The sequence below is a fragment of the Xenopus tropicalis genome, chromosome 2 (genome assembly GCF_000004195.4).
Source record: "Xenopus tropicalis strain Nigerian chromosome 2, UCB_Xtro_10.0, whole genome shotgun sequence".
In the NCBI taxonomy this organism is placed as follows: domain Eukaryota; kingdom Metazoa; phylum Chordata; class Amphibia; order Anura; family Pipidae; genus Xenopus; species Xenopus tropicalis.
In genome coordinates this window covers 125,564,599-125,582,303 of record NC_030678.2, presented here as the reverse complement: position 1 = coordinate 125,582,303, position 17,705 = coordinate 125,564,599, and the positions used below count along the sequence as shown (strand labels likewise).

At 37.4% G+C, this 17,705-nt stretch overlaps 1 protein-coding gene across 1 annotated transcript; it reads right to left on the bottom strand.

Moving 5' to 3' along the window:
- Window positions 1-3,893: 3,893 nt before the first annotated feature.
- Window positions 3,894-17,152, bottom strand: obi1 (ORC ubiquitin ligase 1). The gene is made up of 6 exons (XM_002931924.5): window positions 16,967-17,152; window positions 12,691-12,826; window positions 11,840-11,931; window positions 9,607-9,846; window positions 8,002-8,090; window positions 3,894-5,759 (listed from the first exon to the last, which is right to left on the bottom strand). Exons 1-6 carry the CDS (start codon window positions 17,036-17,038, stop codon window positions 4,424-4,426), a joined length of 1,965 nt encoding a protein of 654 aa, XP_002931970.1. The 5' UTR covers window positions 17,039-17,152; the 3' UTR covers window positions 3,894-4,423.
- Between the last annotated feature and the right edge of the window lie 553 nt (window positions 17,153-17,705).

Below are 17,705 nucleotides of genomic sequence, written 5' to 3'. Positions count from 1 at the left end.
GTTCAAATCCAGAGAAAGAAATTCACTATTTGCATAGAAACTCATCAGATAATTGTGATTATTCAGCAGCTGAATGTGTATTATTGCTTCACACCTTTTCAAAAGACCTCGCCCCCTTCTAGTTATGTTGTAGTATTACAAACCTTTACTTGCATAAAAGAAAAAAAGGCAAAAAGTTGCCAGAAAAGTAAAAGAAGTCAGTGGGAATAGTCTCAAACAACTTAGTTTTCCCATTAAAAAGCTTCAGTGTTTTGCACTTGTGTGTGTGCTTTCTCCCACGTGGCCGTGAATATTCAATTGCGTTTTTTTTAAATAAGGTAGTGCTCCAGAAAACACAAAAGCCTAAAAAAAAAGCAGAGCATGTGTTCAGAGTTTTTTGGATTTTTTTTTTCAAAATTAAGGATTTCAAATAAAAAAAAAAAATGAAAAAACTCAGCTTATTTAATAATGTACCCAAATTGCTTAAAGCATGAGAAAAAATGGTTTCAACATGAGAAAAAACTGCAAAGCAATGAAATCAAATTCTGCTCTTCATTTGAATTAATATTGAAAACCTAAATTTGGAAAAATAACTTAAAATTTCAAAATACAACGCCCATTGACTTCTACAAAAACTCAACAGCTTTTAGATGCTGCATCTATTCATGCAAGTTTGAGCTTTTTTTGGTTTTAATACATCTCAAAAATAGTGAGCACATTTTTTTTGCCAGGTGTGGATTCGTTGCAAAATCTTTTAACGAAACTGCTTCAAAAATTCAGTGAGAAAATAGTGGCGGCCACATTAAAATACTTGCAGTCATGTAAAAAAAAAAGTCACATGGTACCCGTTTCACAAATTTTCTGTTTCGTGCATTTTTCAGCAGTTTTGCTAATATTTCGGCAAAGTGAAACAGGAGACAGATTTGCTCATCACTACTCAAATGTTCAGGTTTTGTAAACTAAAAATCAAATTTGGGATATTTAAGCTGGTTATTAACAAGTCATTGAACAAATCAAAGGCATTCATTAAAAGTACTTACATCCAAAGCCAGTTCTTGAATTTCTACATAGTTGAGCTTGGCACTGCTGTGTCTGTCCTACCTGCTGTTGCAAAGTGTGCAGATTTATCAAAGTGCGAAATTACAGCTCACCGCAAATATATTTGCCCACTTTCTATTCATTCCTATGGGATTTTTAGAAGAGAGTATTTATAGTGGTGGGGGGGGGGGGGGGGGGTTCCTTTTTTCCCTGTTTCCCCATTTCCTTAGTATTTATAAAATGATAAACTCTTTTGCCCATTGATAAATACACTTCTAAAAATCCCACTGGAATGAATAAAAAGATAAAGGTTTTCTATAATGAGCTTTAATTTCACACTTATAAGTTGGTGGCAACTCCATGGTGCCCACTGTAACTTGTGTCAATAGACGCAGTGTACCTGCATCTAAACAATAGTGCACAGATATTATTTGGATGCTGAGCGCCAGAAATTATGCAATCCTGACTCCAAAAACTTTCAGCACAATTGCATACAATTTGTGTAGAATAGATGCACAAAAGCAATTGTGCATATTTTCATGCAGCATATACAACTGGTGCATCCCCCTCGTGGCTGCTGGTATTAATGGGAAAAAAACTCTACTTTGTAGGCAACAACTTTGCATTCTGCACTTGTGGTCAGAAAATATTTCCAACTTAAAGCCAGAATGAATAAATACACAAAACTACCAAAATACCATTACACAAAAACTGAAGACTAGTTGGTGGAAAGTTGCTAAGAACTGGCCATTATAAATACTAAAAGTTGATTTAAAGGTGAGCCACCAATTTAAAGGTTAGGTTCTCACCTCGACTGTTATAACTATTTGTTCTGTTGCTATAGTTTATAATTTCTAAATGCTGGCAAGTTGAGCTCACTTATATGAAACACACACAAAACTGCACCTTACCTTTGTCCTAGTCTATGAATCTAACAGGAAGATGTGCCCTTATATATCATGGGAAGTCCTGGGCACAGCTTTCACACATCTTGATCTATATGAAACCTTCATGGTAACGGTGAAGATCTAGAGGCCCAAGCAGTAAGCCCCTAATGTAATGACCCTTTTTGCAGCTTAACACAGTAAGTAACATGGAATCTGAAGCAGTACAACCCTAAATATAATGGTAAAAAATAGGGTTTTTTTTTCCATGTATCCAATATGTCCCCTTTAAAAACAATCCTGTTTGCTCAAGAGCAAGCTTTTTTGCATAAAGACAGACTGAAAAGAGTTACTTTCCTTTTTTCAGCCAAATTTATTCCATCCCTTCCTTTAACAGCAAGCTTTTAGGAATTCAGATCTCATATTCAGTCATAAAAATTCTAAAGAAGATACCTTATTATGCTAAATATTCTTACTCAGTAAGCCATTTGATTGTAACCCTTAGGTTAACTAGATATGCCCAGGTACATTCTATGGTTATCAAATCTTTTATTTTTGCAAAAAAGAAATTAAGTACATCAGTATTCTAAATGGAATGGAATTGTATTTCATACTCTGGGAGTAAGCACATGCAGTTTCAATCACATACAGGCATGGGATCCATTATCCAGAAAGCTCCGAATTACGGAAAGCCCGTCTCCCATAGACTCCATTTTAATCAAATATTTCAGAATTTTAAAACCGATTTCCTTTTTCTCTGTAATAATAAAACAGTACCTTGTAATTGATCCCAACTTAGATATAAATAATCCTTATTGGATGCAAAACAATCATATTTGGTTTAATTAATGTTTTATTAATTTTTTAGTAGACTTAAGGTATGGTGATCCAAATTATGGAGAGACCCCTTATCTGGAATACTCTTGGTCCCGAGCATTCTGGATAATTGGTCCTATACTTGATTGATTGGTCCTATACTGATTTTCTTTTGCAGTTTTCCATCAAACACCTCATAAGTAGTACTAAACCTAACAGCAACAACATTGTTTCCAAAGTTTTTAAATATTGCTACTACATGGATATCCCACATTTTATAAAGCAAACAAGCACAGGCTGTATTATACAACCGACCAAGGTGGTTTGCTGGTTTTCACATTTACCAAATGGTCAAAGTATCTGGGCACATTTGGTCTAAAGTATCCAATCTGCCTTAAAACATAATGTCTACAGTAGGAATGTTTATTGCTTAGTTCTAAATGGTCTCTGGAAGCAGCATCAGTATGAGAACTTTTCAACAGGAGCATAGGTCGTGGGCAAACATGTCCACAAGCCTATTATAACCTAAAGGTAAAGCAACTGTTGCCTGGAGTGGTGTAAAGATCACTGCAAATAGACTTTGGAGCAGTATGATAAACATGTCTTGGCAAACATCAGGAGTATGCCATCTACCATAATATCTTATTTTGAATGTAAAGTTTGGTGGAGAAGAGATAATTGCCTGGGGCAAGTTACAGTAAACCTTAACATTATGTCATACAGAACAACATTGTAACAATTCTGTGCTTTCTACTTAGTGGCAATAGTTTGGGAGAGGGTTTTTTTTCTGTTTCAGCAACAGAATGCCACCGTGCATAAAGTGAGGTGTACACAGAATTGGCTAAGATGTGAGAGGAAGTACTTTACTAATACACACAGAAAATGAACTGTAAGTCTGGCCTGAATGGAGGCAAATCACACCATCAATATTTTACAACCAGTGGCAAACCTGTTATAAAACCAATAGGAGCACGTGCTATATCTTTAATTTTGGAATGAGATATTGGACAGAAATGTGTCCCTTAATAAGGTCACTCGCAATAAAATGAACCTTTACTATACTCAGTTTAAGATGTTATAGCAAGAACTAATTTCTTGCAATAGCTTGACACTTTAAATACCTGCGTACTTTAAAGGAGTGAAAACTTGAAAGAAAGCATTGTTTTTGTTTAATTAAACTTGTTGATATGTAATGTGAATAAAAATGCCAAAGGTGAAAAAAAAATGGCACATATGATGTTTCTAAGCTGGCTGAAACACACGCAAACAAAAAAGACCTTTTATGGGCTCCATTGACATGGGAGCAGCAGGAGGCAATGGGCTGAAAAGCACACCATGTCATCAGCCTTAGAAACAAGAGTAAGATAAAGCAGGTCACAATGCCAGGAGGTTTGAGGGAGAAGTATACTAAGTGGGTAAAGAAATAGCCAGAGAAATCAAAAAACCAAAAGTTTTATATTTCCCATTATTTAACCACCAAAGACAACAAGGGCGATATCACAGACTATATGTAATTGTAATAGATAATTATATACATTGGCCTAATGTCTCTTATCTGCAAAAAACATTATTTCATTGCAACTTTTTGGAATGCTTAAAAATGTGCTAAAGCTTTAACATTTTCCTTCAAGGATAAAAATAAAGTACTGTATTATTGGCATGATGAAACAGTTACTTCCCATGATGTTTCCATGAAAGAAACAAATTTATGGCTTCATGGTCTTAGGTGGACTTTCACATATGGTATTAAGGAGCTTTCGTTTTGATGCAGGGCCATGCTTATTATTAGTGTAAGATGTACAACAGGAATTACTAGCTAGCTCTGAAGCATTTAAGTTTGTGAGAATATTAGAGGACTCCGTTGTATTTTGATATTTAATCTGTGGCATATCATTAAAAGGCAGCACCAAACTTGAAGTCCTCCCACTTGTGTGAAAATCATTGATGTGAGACTTATCGGAAGATTGACTTTCAAGAGGAAAATGTCCGTCCCTAGTATGTGGATTTGAAAAAAAGGCTTGAAGTCCATTCCCTGGCTGTGAATTTAAATGCATGACAGCATCAGCGGTAACACTGTGGTAATGAAGGCTTTTATTGCCTTCCAATGTTGACATCAAGGAATCCAGATTGTTGACATTATGTAAAAAAGTATCCATGGGACTTTCACTGGTGGTTGTGGTGTGATGCACTTCACCACTGCTTGGTAAAGAAAATGCTTGCAGTATCTGGCCTTCTGATTGCATGTCACTTTCCTTTAGGTTACCTCTCTGATGTTTATGTTTGACTTCACAAGTCATATATTCAGATTTTTGTTCATTAAAAGGTTTTGGTATATTATTATTTGCACTGGAAAAACTATTTGGTTTTCCTTTTTTAGGATAGTCCTCAAAAACTAATTTTCTAAGATAAGTTAAGGGTTTTTTTGCATTCACTTGATTTGATGGAAGAGACAATTTACAGTCCGGACTGTTTAGCTGAAGAGAGCTGAAAGACAGCGATGTGCTTGGACTATTGTACTCATGGATTTCTTTTTCTTTAGTTGGCGTGTAAGTCTCCGTTTGCTTATTTTGTGATGTGATATTATCATGTGGACCCTTCATGCTCTCCTTCCACATGGCAGAACCGCTACTTAGAAACATTTTACGCTCCTTTTGAAAATTAAGGGAGCACCCTGTCTGCGTAAGATATTCTGATCTGTGTACATGTGATTTTTCATTATTTGCAGCTGGGCATGTATCGCTGGAATTCTCTTTATTTATGTCATGTTTTTCAGGTTTCTCACCCATTTGTTCTAGTTTCACTCCTTCATAAAGTTCTGTACAACCTATTTCAGAATTTACAGTGTCTTTATCATGGACTGAATTTTCATTCTGTGAGCTCTCATCCTGTTTCAGATCTGCAGCCCTTTTCAACTGGTCCACCTGCACTTCCAGTTCTTCTATGTACTTATCACTTCTCTCAAGAGCTTTTTTTAGCCTGTTCATTTCCTTTTCATACTGGTCAATCTTAGCATGGAGGGCAGCCACTGTAAATCTACCAAACCTAAAATACAAAAGAGATTAAATGTTATTTAATTCTGATTCAACAGCTTATTGAAATGCATTGTATTAATAATTTAGCACTGCACATAGGGGGGGCTCATTTAGGATTATCTGAGCCTTCAGGCTCAGGCAATCATAAAGGAAACCCTGTGTGAGTGTTCTAATCACGCTGGGTTTTGTGACGGAAAATATTCGGCAATCTTCGGAAGTTTGCCTATACATGCTTATAGAAAGATGAGGCAGCTTTTATGTGCCAAAGTTTTTCTTTGTTCTAAAAGCCTGTTATGGTAAAATTACAGATATTGCCAAACTTTTTTCGGCACAAAACACCAGGTGATTAGTAAACTCACGTGGAGCTTCCTTAAAGATTTCTTGTGACGAAAAACCCAAGCAATCTTAAATATGCCCCTCCATAATATCCATTGATAGAACACTTCAATAAAAAGCCAATGCCCATTGCCATTATATTCATATACAAGCGATACGTAACACACTCACACATATACATTTTTATAGATGTAGCACCCAAAACTTAAATGTATCTAAAAAAAAAAAAAAAAAAAAAGTTTTAAAAGCGTTTTTAGGATATATGCTTCTGAAAATTGATAAGCCGCTCTAAACATTGAAAGTATGTCTTAGTTAGGAGTAGTTCCTTTGTAGTAGGGAGTCATTTGGTGCACTCCCTCACCATACTGTCACTGATGACATGCCCACAATATCTGTACATCCAAAAGGAATTCAGAACTTTAGCAAATAAATAATACACTTATTTACACAGTGCATTCATTATAATCCATAGTAGTGGAAGGTGATGAAGAACCATAAACAAATTCATGTTTTCTAAGAACATTTAAACAAACATTAAGGCAATGCATGCTATAATCTAAATAAGGAATTAGAAATGCTATCAGTTTTTGCATGTCCATTGTTTTAAAGCCCCCTGTGAATAAATCATAGAAAATGTGCATAATTTATGTCTGTAGGGTAATTACAGCTTAGTCATTAATATCTTTAATTAAAATCAGAATGGGAAACATTCTTAATTAATGTTTGTGAAATTATCTTAAGAAGTCTGTGCTTTTTTTCTACCAGTGTGTGAAACTTACAAGACCAATAAATGAGCAGCACTTATAAGCATAAGAAATAATAATAAATGTCATAAATGATGGGTCTAACTATATTGTAAATATTTAGTGTGAATACTTTGCATTCTTTTGATATAAAAATGCCTTGATTATTTCTGGCCTGAAGTTATGACTCTTAAGCAAGTGCAAGCAGGGGAATATCTACTGGTGTCTGAATGGTATAAGGGACAAGTGAGAGTCAGCAGAAAGGCACAGTAATGACACAGACTGCTTCCCCCTAGTTACATTAGTCTGTAATTTGGGTGGAAGGCTGCTGACCTAACATTATCCAGTGCTGGTCCATGGCCAAAGAAATCAGGCAGTGATTGGCTGGATCCAGCCTATGCAGCAAAGCATATCTTAACAAAAGTAGTTAAAAAATCAACAGCAACATTTCAGGCACTTATATATATGCTGCTAACTTGTCCCCATTCAGTCCAAAGCAGAGAGCTATACTTGGTGTAGCTTCAAAGCACGATACAGCAGACACTGTCATGTTATGCAAATCTATAATCAATGTGACAATGGCCATAAATTGAGAACATATTTAGTAAGGCACCTATAAAAACAGGCTAGTAACAAAATATAAGGGTGAGTCTTTAAGTCTTTGGCAGCCATTAAAGGAACAATAACACCAAAAAATTAAAGTGTATAAAAGTAACTAAAATGTAATGTGCTGCTGCCCTGCACTGGTAAAAGTTGTGTGTTTACTTCAGAAAGTCTACTATAATTTATATAAATAAGCTGCTATGTAGCCATGGAGGCAGCCATTCAAAGGAGAAAAGGCACAGGCACATAGCAGATAACAGATGAAGCACTATTGTATTCTACAGAACTTATCTGTTATCTGCTATGTAACCTGTGCCTTTTCTCCTTTTTTCCAGCTTGAATGGCTGCCCCCGTGGCTACACAGCAGCTTATTTACACAAATTATAGTAGTGTTACTGTAGCAAACACACTAGTTTTACCAGTGCATGGCAACAGTGCATTGCAACAGTGCATTATATTTTTATTACTTTAAAGCTATTTCATTTTTTTGTTTCTGTTCCTTTAAAAAGCTATCAATGAATAAAACCTACAAGTATGCAAAAGTCAAACAAAGCAAGAAATCAGACATACTTTTGTGGTGATCTGCTGTCTACTTCAGTTTTAAGTCGAAAATTCTCTCTTACATAATCAATGTTTTCATTTATTAGCTTTGCATTTTCCTACAAAAGAGAAAAGAAATCAGAGCAACATAAACAGGTAGAATTCATACATAAAACAAAAAATCAGCCACAGTACATCTGGCATCACTCTTAATTAACAGTGGGGTAGAAAAGGTATTTTGTATTCATATTCCCTAAACAGGATGCTAGTCTACTATCTAGGGAAGTAAACAAAGCTATGTAGTTAGTTGAGAAAATCATTAAGGGAATGCTCTAATTGCTTTTTCATGTTTTTTTTCACATGACGTTTAAAAGGCATGTAAGGTTAGAATCTGCAGGTTTCAGCAAAATTAAAGTCTTAAAAAAAATCCACAGGGCTACCACTCCTCTCCTACAGGCAGCCCCAGATTTATTAAAAAACAAACAAAAAGTCGGCAAAAATTAACTTTTTTGCAGCCTGCTACATCTAGCACATTTTCCTGTGAAAAGCAGTAACATTTATTATATGTAAAAGAGAGAGGGGGAGGAGAGAAATTAAGGAAAAACATGAATATGCACAAAACGCACATAAGGAATACTGTCATGGGAAAACATGTTTTTTTCAAAACACATCAATTATTAGAGCTTCTTCAGCAGAATCCGGCATTGAAATCCATTTTCCAAAAGCACATGGGGCTAGCCATGTTCTTCCTTTCCCAGGGTGCGACAGCCATGCTGTGATAAACTTCTCAAAATTTACTGCTGAGCTGCAAGTTTGAGTGATATCACCCCCTCCCTAGCAGAACAATGGGAAGGCAGCAAGATAGCAGCTCCAAGTAGATATCAGAATAGCACTCAATAGTAAGAAATCCAAGTCCGCTTGGGACTCCTCCAGTTACATGAGAGTAGGAGAAAAAATAGGTTATCTGAAAGGAGTTCCAATGTGTAGCTCTGGCTCTTCCTGAAAGATCAGGATGGATCAGAGATGGCTGCCTACACACCAATATTACGACAACAAGAAAAAAAAACCCACATTTGTTGGCTCAAGAATAACATTTTTAAATGGTAGAGTGAATTATTTGCTATGAAAACAGTGTAATTTAAAAAATAAAAAGTACACAATAAAAATCATGACAGAATCCCTTTAAGGAAAATAGAATACCAGTTGGAAAACACATGTGGTCCTGGTAATTTTCACTCAGATATGAGAATACTGGTGCTTAAGAGAGAACTTAAGAGTTTAGTTTTCTATCCCTTTTGGTTAAAAAAAACCTTCACCATTCTATCAAGGTAATTTAAAAATGTAATTAAAAGTACCACTGACATTTGACATATTTATGACAGCCATGTAACAGCCTAAGGACACCTTTTTGTGGCAACTCCATTACATACATACACACACACATATATATACAGTATATATATATATATATATATATATATATATATTATATATATATATATATATATATATATATATATACATAGATGTATAACTGGGGAAGAGCGTACGTTTCCACCAATTATTCAATATTTATCACATACCATTATTAAAAAAATTTGGTTACAAGTTTACAAAGATGCAAAACAAAAATACCTCTTTTAGCTTTTCCACATCAGCTGAAAGTTTTCTGGATGCAGCATTTGTTTCTTCAAGTTTCTTCTTCCACTTCTCTGATGTAGTCTGTTCTGAACTGGTGTTCTCAGTCCTCAATTTGGTTCCACAGTTACAGTCAATGCCCAAAGAGACAGTTGTGGTGGGACTCCGCTCTCTTTCCAATATTATATTCTTTTGTTTCAGCTCCTCTAGCTCTTTTAACAGTGATTCGATTTCTTCCTAAAATATGTAACAAACGTAACACATTTTTACCAACATCACTGACCATAATATCCAAATAAACATGAACTAAAATAACATACATAACTGAACACAGCTGGCCTAATGAGAAGCAAATGTATCTATGATAATCCATTCCCTGGTACAGCTTAAATACTTGCTGCTGCTTTTAAAGGAGAAGGAAAGTAACGATCACTGGGGTGTCAAAATCTTAGACACCCCCCCAGTGATTTTAATCACTTACCTGAAACCCCCAGGCGGTACTCCTGTTAGGAGAAAAAAGCACTGGCCAGGGTGTATGCAAAGGAGTGTTCCTCTTCCTCCTTAGGGCTTTGCGCATGCGCAGTAGAGTGAAAAGCCGAACTTTAACTGGCTTTTCCGCTCAGCTGCACATGCGCTGGCCCCGGGAAGGAAGAGGATCGCTCACTTGCAAATTGAGAATTGCCCCATGTGCCATTCTCCTAAAGCAAGAAAGTATTGCTGATTTCTGATGGAACATAAACAGAGAAAGCCACATTGTACTATCCCATACTATCCATGCACCAGGGATGTAAAAATATGCAAGCCCCGTATACCCTTAATGGGACTGCACTAGGCAAATCCCTAATGGAGAAGGACCTTGGAGTCCTTGTAGATAATAAACTTGGCTGTAGCAAGCAATGCCAGGCAGCAGCTGCAAGGGCAAACAAGGTTTTGAGCTGTATTAAAAGGGGTATAGATTCACGGGAGGAGGGGGTTATTCTTCCCCTTTACAGAGCGCTGGTAAGGCCCCATCTAGAATATGCTGTTCAGTTTTGGTCTCCAGTGCTCAAACGGGACATTATTGAGTTAGAGAGGGTCCAGAGAAGGGCAACTAAGCTGGTAAAGGGTATGGAAAGTCTCAGTTATGAAGAAAGACTGGCCAAGTTGGGTCTGTTTACACTGGAGAAGAGGCGCTTAAGAGGTGACATGATAACTATGTATAAATATATAAAGGGATCATATAATAACCTTTCTAATGTTTTATTTACCAGTAGGTCCTTCCAACGGACACGAGGGCACCCACTTCGTTTAGAAGAAGGGAGGTTCCATTTAAATATTCGGAAAGGATTTTTTACAGTGAGAGCTGTGAAGTTCTGGAATTCCCTCCCCGAATCAGTCGTGCTGGCTGATACATTATATAACTTTAAGAAGGGGCTGGATGGATTCTTAGCAAGTGAGGGAATACAGGGTTATGGGAGATAGCTCTTAGTACTAGTTGATCCAGGGACTGGTCCGATTGCCATCTTGGAGTCAGGAAGGAATTTTTTCCCCTCTGCGGCAAATTAGAGAGGCTTCAGATGGGGTTTTTTGCCTTCCTCTGGATCAACTAGTAGTTAGGCAGGTTATATATAGGCATTATGGTTGAACTTGATGGACGTATGTCTTTTTTCAACCCAACTTACTACTACTACTACTACTACTACTACTACTACTACAAGCATAAAAGCACAAAAGGCACTGAAACATTTTCTAAATGAAAGTAAGTTCTATCTAAGCTACCAAATTACACATAGTTTATAAGCTATAAGTAAACACTATTTGTTCTTAACACAGTGTTGCTATAAAATACAAGTTATTTTAAAATTATAACTGCATTATTATAGAATATTTAGTTAACTCACAAGAAATACCGACAAAGGACTAACTTTACAGACAATGAAAGCCCTATCTTTAAACCAGTGATCCCCAACATGTTGCTCACTAACCCCAGTGCCCCCAAACCAGGTAGTTATTTTTGAATTCCTGACTTGGTGGCAAGTTTAGGTTGAATAAAACAAGATTTACTAACAAAAAAAAGCCTCCTGTAAGCTGGTAGTGTGCATAGAGGCTACCCAATCTTAGCCCTTATTTGGCACCTCCATTAATTTTTATGGTGCTTGTGTTGCTCTCCAAGTCTTTTTACATTTGACTGTAGCTCATGAGTAAGAAAGTTTGGGGACCCCTGCTTTAAACAAAACACCAACCATATTACCTCATATTCATTGTGAAGAAGTTCCAGTCTGGTTTTACGCAAGTGTTTCCGAACTGAATGATCGAGAGAACATTCATTTTCGCCTGTTCCACCTATATGAGATAACATTAATATGTTAAAAGAAAGAAATGCAAACTATTAGCAAACATTCAGTAAAACATATTATGTACATCTAGTGAAATAACCAAGAAATTTAGAATCTTCTTGGACAATCATAGAACTGAAATGTATTGATACAAGAAGGAAAAACAGCTTTTAGTTTGTCATCTGTTTATGAGTCCAGTTTGTTAAACAATAATCTAAGACACTACATCAAAAAAATGGACCAGGCAGCCAATCCCAAATAGAGAAAAAGGCAGAAATCAGTTAATTTATACAGGCATGATGGATCAACTTAACTTCAGTCAAGCAATGATTTATATGGACCTCTGCTGTTTATAACATGTAAGTTAATAGACAACCACCCTTACATAATGAGAGAAATAGGAAAAAAAATTAAACAAAAAGTTTCCTTCCCCAAACAAACTTGCCAAGTTCAACTACTATTTATTTAGAGAAATATGATCCAAGGAGATTCATTGGTATGACAGACCCTGCATGTACTGTGTGACAAATCACTTAAGTCTTTCGTTATCAAGCTGACTGGGCATATTTGAACACATTTGGATCCTGTGCAAAAAAATGCAAGGCACTTATATTTATAATCCATAGGAATAGCCTAAACTACCATGTTATAAATTTTGCAAATAAAATGAGTTCATAGTGATATATTTCATACAACATTCTCCTTGTTAGAACAGAGTTTTAAAAGAGAACAGTACGTTAACAAAAGACATACATAATGTAAATACCTATTATGTCTTTACAGGGATTCTCAGCAGTAATGGGCACCCTACAGACAGGGCACTGGCTATTGTTCTTCAGCCACAATTCAATACAAACAGTACAGAAAACATGGTAGTTGACACAGATGACGGGCTGGCGCACCTTTAAATAAAGCAGAAAAGTTTTACTTGAAGCAAACATATGATGTGAAGCTTATTTAAATAACAGGAAAGCTTTTCTTGATATATTTTGGTTTAAACGGATGTTAAAAAAAAAAGACATCTGTGCTTTACAGAATTAAAAGCACCATCTGTCATTATTCACATCGACACCTGACATTTTGCCCTTAACATGTAGGCCAATGTGTAGCAATGCAGGAATGGATACGAAAATCAGACGACTAAAGTTCTTCGAGAGCATCTGTTGCCTGTAAGGCTGATGCCACACGTGGTGTAGGGCTGATATTTTCGGCAAGCGGAAAAACGCTTGGCGAAAATTCACCCCTACACCTGCTACTTGTGCCTGCACCCGAATGAATGGAATACGCTCGGGTGCAGGCACATGTAGCCGATATACGCATGAAAACGCGAGACTTTGCATTCACGCCAAGCGTTTTTCCGCTTGCCGAAAATATCAGCCCTACGCCACGTGTGGCATCAGCCTTAGAGTCAGGATTTCATTTTCAACCTAAGTGCTGTCTGGCCATGGTATATACACTCTATTTAACCAAATGCATTACTGTAGATATATTTGGGTCTAAAAAACAGCTATTAAAACATTTTTTTTACCTGCAAACAAACAGTTTTATGCATCTTATTGCAGAATTTACTGTGTGCTAGACAAAACCTTTTGGTGGAATACTAAAGGGCTAGTCACCCTTAAAAATGAACATTTAGTATGTTGTAGACAGCAATATTCTAGAAGATTCTGCTATTAGTCTTAATTTTTAAGGGTTCTAAATTGCTTCCATTTTTTTGTTCCACTTTAACTGCTATCTAGTTGCTAAAGCTTACTTAACATAACAACAAGGCAACAGTTTAGAAGTCAGAACGGAATATGCAAGGAAAAGGTTTTGAAAAGCAAAATAATGAATGTGTTTTACATTTTCAATTGTGTGGCTGGAATGAGGTAGTGAATTTTAGTATTAATTAAATAAAACAAACTAAATAAATAACAAAGCCCAACTAAAAAGTGAATTACTGGTATACTAAAATTGGAACACCCCCTTTAAGATCCCCTCTGTCTCATGAAGTTGTTATAACTCTTGCTATAGCTATCACTATCTCCATAGCCATCTGGGTGCTGTACAGATTTGTGACAATTACCATGGAGATCTCAGTTCCCTTAAAGCAGGGGTGACAAACTCAATCACAAAAGGGGGCCGAAATCTAAAACACAGGCTAAGTCCCAGGCCAAATTTTTTATTAATATACTTAGTAAGATACTAACGGGTATATTTATCACAATGTGTAAAAAGTGGAGTAAGATGTTGCTCATAGCAGCCAATAGATACTTTGCTACTGTTGAAATCTGATTACTGATTGGATGCCTTGGGCAACATTACTGGTAATGCTTCACTCCACTTTTTACACAGCATGATGTAAATTAGTTACTATGTGAGGAAAATGGAAATTGATCAGACTGGATGGTCAGACACACTCACCAAGGGCCACATAAAACAGCCAGGTGGGCTGGATTTGGCCCCCGGCCTTGTGTTTGACATATATGCCTTAAAGGAACAGTTCAGTGTAAAAATGAAACTGGGTAAAATGGATAGACCACGCAAAATAAAAAATGTTTCTAATATAGTTAGTTAGGCAAAAATGTAATCTATAAAGGCTGGAGTGGGCAGATATCTAACATAATAGCCAGAACTCTACTTCTTGCTTTCAGCTCTCTAACCTCTTGGTCAGTGACTTTAGAGGGGGTCACCTGGGACATAACGGTTAAGTTAGTTTGTGAGCAAAGTAAAGTTCTGGCTATTATGTTAGGCTGATGCCACATGTGGCGTTTTTACACTGCGTATTTTCTCAGCCTAAAAACGCTGCACAAGCCACACAGCCCCTGACTATGGCGTTTTTCAGCCTAGTACTGGTGACGTAGCAAATCCTGTTTCCATGGTGCTAATAGTGCAAAATAGTAAAAAACGCCGCATATTTCCATTAGGTCTGCCAGCTGCCTTTGTGTATACATAGGAATAGCTTGCTGTGCAAATACTGGCGTATTTCAGCCAACGCTTGAAAAATCTGTGCTAAGGTGTTTTCTAGCGTATTTACGCATTGTGTGGTTTGCTTCGAGTCTTTTCAAGCTATTTCTATGGATGATGATGATCAGGCGTTTTTCAGCCACTGAGAGAATTAGAAAATACGCAGCGTAAAAACGCCACGTGTGGCATCAGCCTTAGACACTTGCCCACTCAACTATATTGAAAACATTTTTTATTTTGCGCAGTCTATATTGCCCATTTTCATTTTCACAACTGTTCCTTTAAAGCAGAAATTCACTTATTCAATATGGTTAACGCCAGGGTCTCACCCTTTTTAAAACCCAATACCAAAATAAAACCGCTATGGTTATATGCAATTTAAGACAAAAAAAAATTTGCCTTCAAAATTAAAAGTTCCATCAAGATCATTTGGTAGAGAGAAACTTTTAAAATGTACACAGGCTCCAGAAGCAGTACCAGCTGCTACCATGTAAAGGCTATGGCACTCATGACTTTTTGACTGTAGTGGTGCTGTCAAAGAGGACTCCAGAAGGCAAAATTGCATTCTCTGCAAGGAACTGTGTCTTATTCAAAAGAATAGGGAACCGCCATAACAACCAGTCCACTGTCATAAGGCATATATAGGATCTACCTTACACCTTAACATACATTCCTCTGCTCTATAGAATTTTGGCTTATGAAAGATATAAATCCTAATATCATGTCATTCCAAGAAAAGCTTTACTCCTATGTTCCATCAGTTTTATTTACCATTGGCTTTATTAAAACAATACTCTGCACTAGCCTGACATTATATATACTGTGGCTGCAAATTGATGGTTTTGCCACAGTCCAGATCAGACAGACATCTCCAGCTTTGCTCTAACTCATATAAGTCAAACACAAGGCCCGGGGGCCAAAACCGGCCCACATGGCTGTTTTATGTGGCCCTTGGTGAATGTGTCTGACCATCCAGCCTGATCAATTTCCATTTTTCCTCACATAGTAACTAAGACGTATATTTATCATGCTGTGTAAAAAGTGGAGGTAAGCATTACCAGTATTGTTGCCCAAATCAGTAACCAGATTTCAACAGTAGCAAAGCATGTATTGGCTGCTATGAGCAACATCACCAGTAATGCCTTACTCCACTTTTTACACATTGTGATTTCTTACTAAGTATATTATTGAAAAATTTGGCCCGCGACTTAGCCTGTTTTATATAGATTTAGGCCCCCTTATGTGATTGAGTTTGAGACCCCTGCTCTAACTGGACAGATCACAGAAGGATAACTTAATGATAGATACAAATGCCACTGTTCCAGCCCAAGCACACAAGTCCATTTGATATTATGCAATCAATATCACTCCTATCTCAATACATTCTGTAGAGCAAAGCAATCCCCAAAACTTCTGGGTTGAGAGTCACAATGAGCACTTGCTGCCCTTGATGACTTCTCACATACTTGCATAGGAGCTAGATCTTATGAAAGTGCATGGGAACCATAAAAGGTTACACAGTGTTAGCTCAAGAGAAAGAGTTAGGACTTCATAAACTCTGGCTGGATAGATTTTTAATCATATTAAAACAACACAGGGAGGCACAGGATCTTAAGGGATGCTACAAAATCTGATCAGATAAAGTGGGATGGATAGTGGTATTCATGCACCTACATCTGATAAGCATTGTACCTCAATGATAAGTACATTAAGAATGATCAGCACCACCCTATGAAGCTATAATGGTACATGAAGAGTACCTCTTGCAAGTGTTATCTGAAGTCTAAAGTCTGATATTCCCATAGAGACACAACATGCCCACAATCAGCAGCAGGCACTGCATAACTGTAAGCTCCAAGTGGCTATACACAAGGGCAAGTGTTCCTTCTGATTAAATAGAAGCTCACAAGCCCAGCTGGTTAGTTAACATTTTCAATACAAAGCTCAGAAAGTTACAACTAAGTCATTATTCAGGATAACATTACACGAAACTGTAATTACATGCAGCATCGGAATTGCTGTTAAACTACATCTCCCAGCAGCACCACCTACAAGCCGGATGACGAGCCTAGGCAATACCAAGCAGCGAGCCTTACCTTGCCCAGACAGATGTGACACGTTATGGGGAGAGTCAGAGACAGGGTGACGTTCTGAACATTCTGTGCCATTCTCCTCTGAAACTCTACCTGCACCGCACTCAACACCAGCTCGCACAGAACAACGCAAACACAATACAGCTACGGTGCGCAAGATGGGAAAAACCTCGCAGTAAGGCGGAAACGCGTTTTTCTAAAGCCCGCCCCCTCTCCCTGGGAATTTTGGCGCCGTTGTCGCCGCGCGCGCGAGAGGACTTTATTGTGCGATTGTTGTTGGCCGTGCAGACTTTACCTGTAGGCTGCTACAGTCTTACAAGATGGCTGTGTTGGAGTAAAACGTAGTTAATAACAGGGATCCTTTTATTAACTACACAGTAAAGTAGCTACACCACACAGGGTCATACAAAACTTAAAGGCGTCCCTGAGACGTGTGGGGCTATACATGTGCGCATTTCACAATGAGTAACACGTTTGTCCTGCGCTGTGATGAGTTACCTATGTTTGTGTAGGCAAAAGCCTGTCAATTGAGAAGTTTTATAGTTCTACAACTCCATGGGTATGAGTCAGATGGGATCTCTTTTTCGGAAACCCGTTATCCAGAAAGGCCATCTCCCATAGACTCCATTATCATACCCCCCAACGGGACAGTCCCGGTTTTTACAGCACGTCCCGCTGTCCCGGATAGTTGAATGAATGTCCCACATTACGAAAATGCAGAACATTCATTGAACAACCCAGG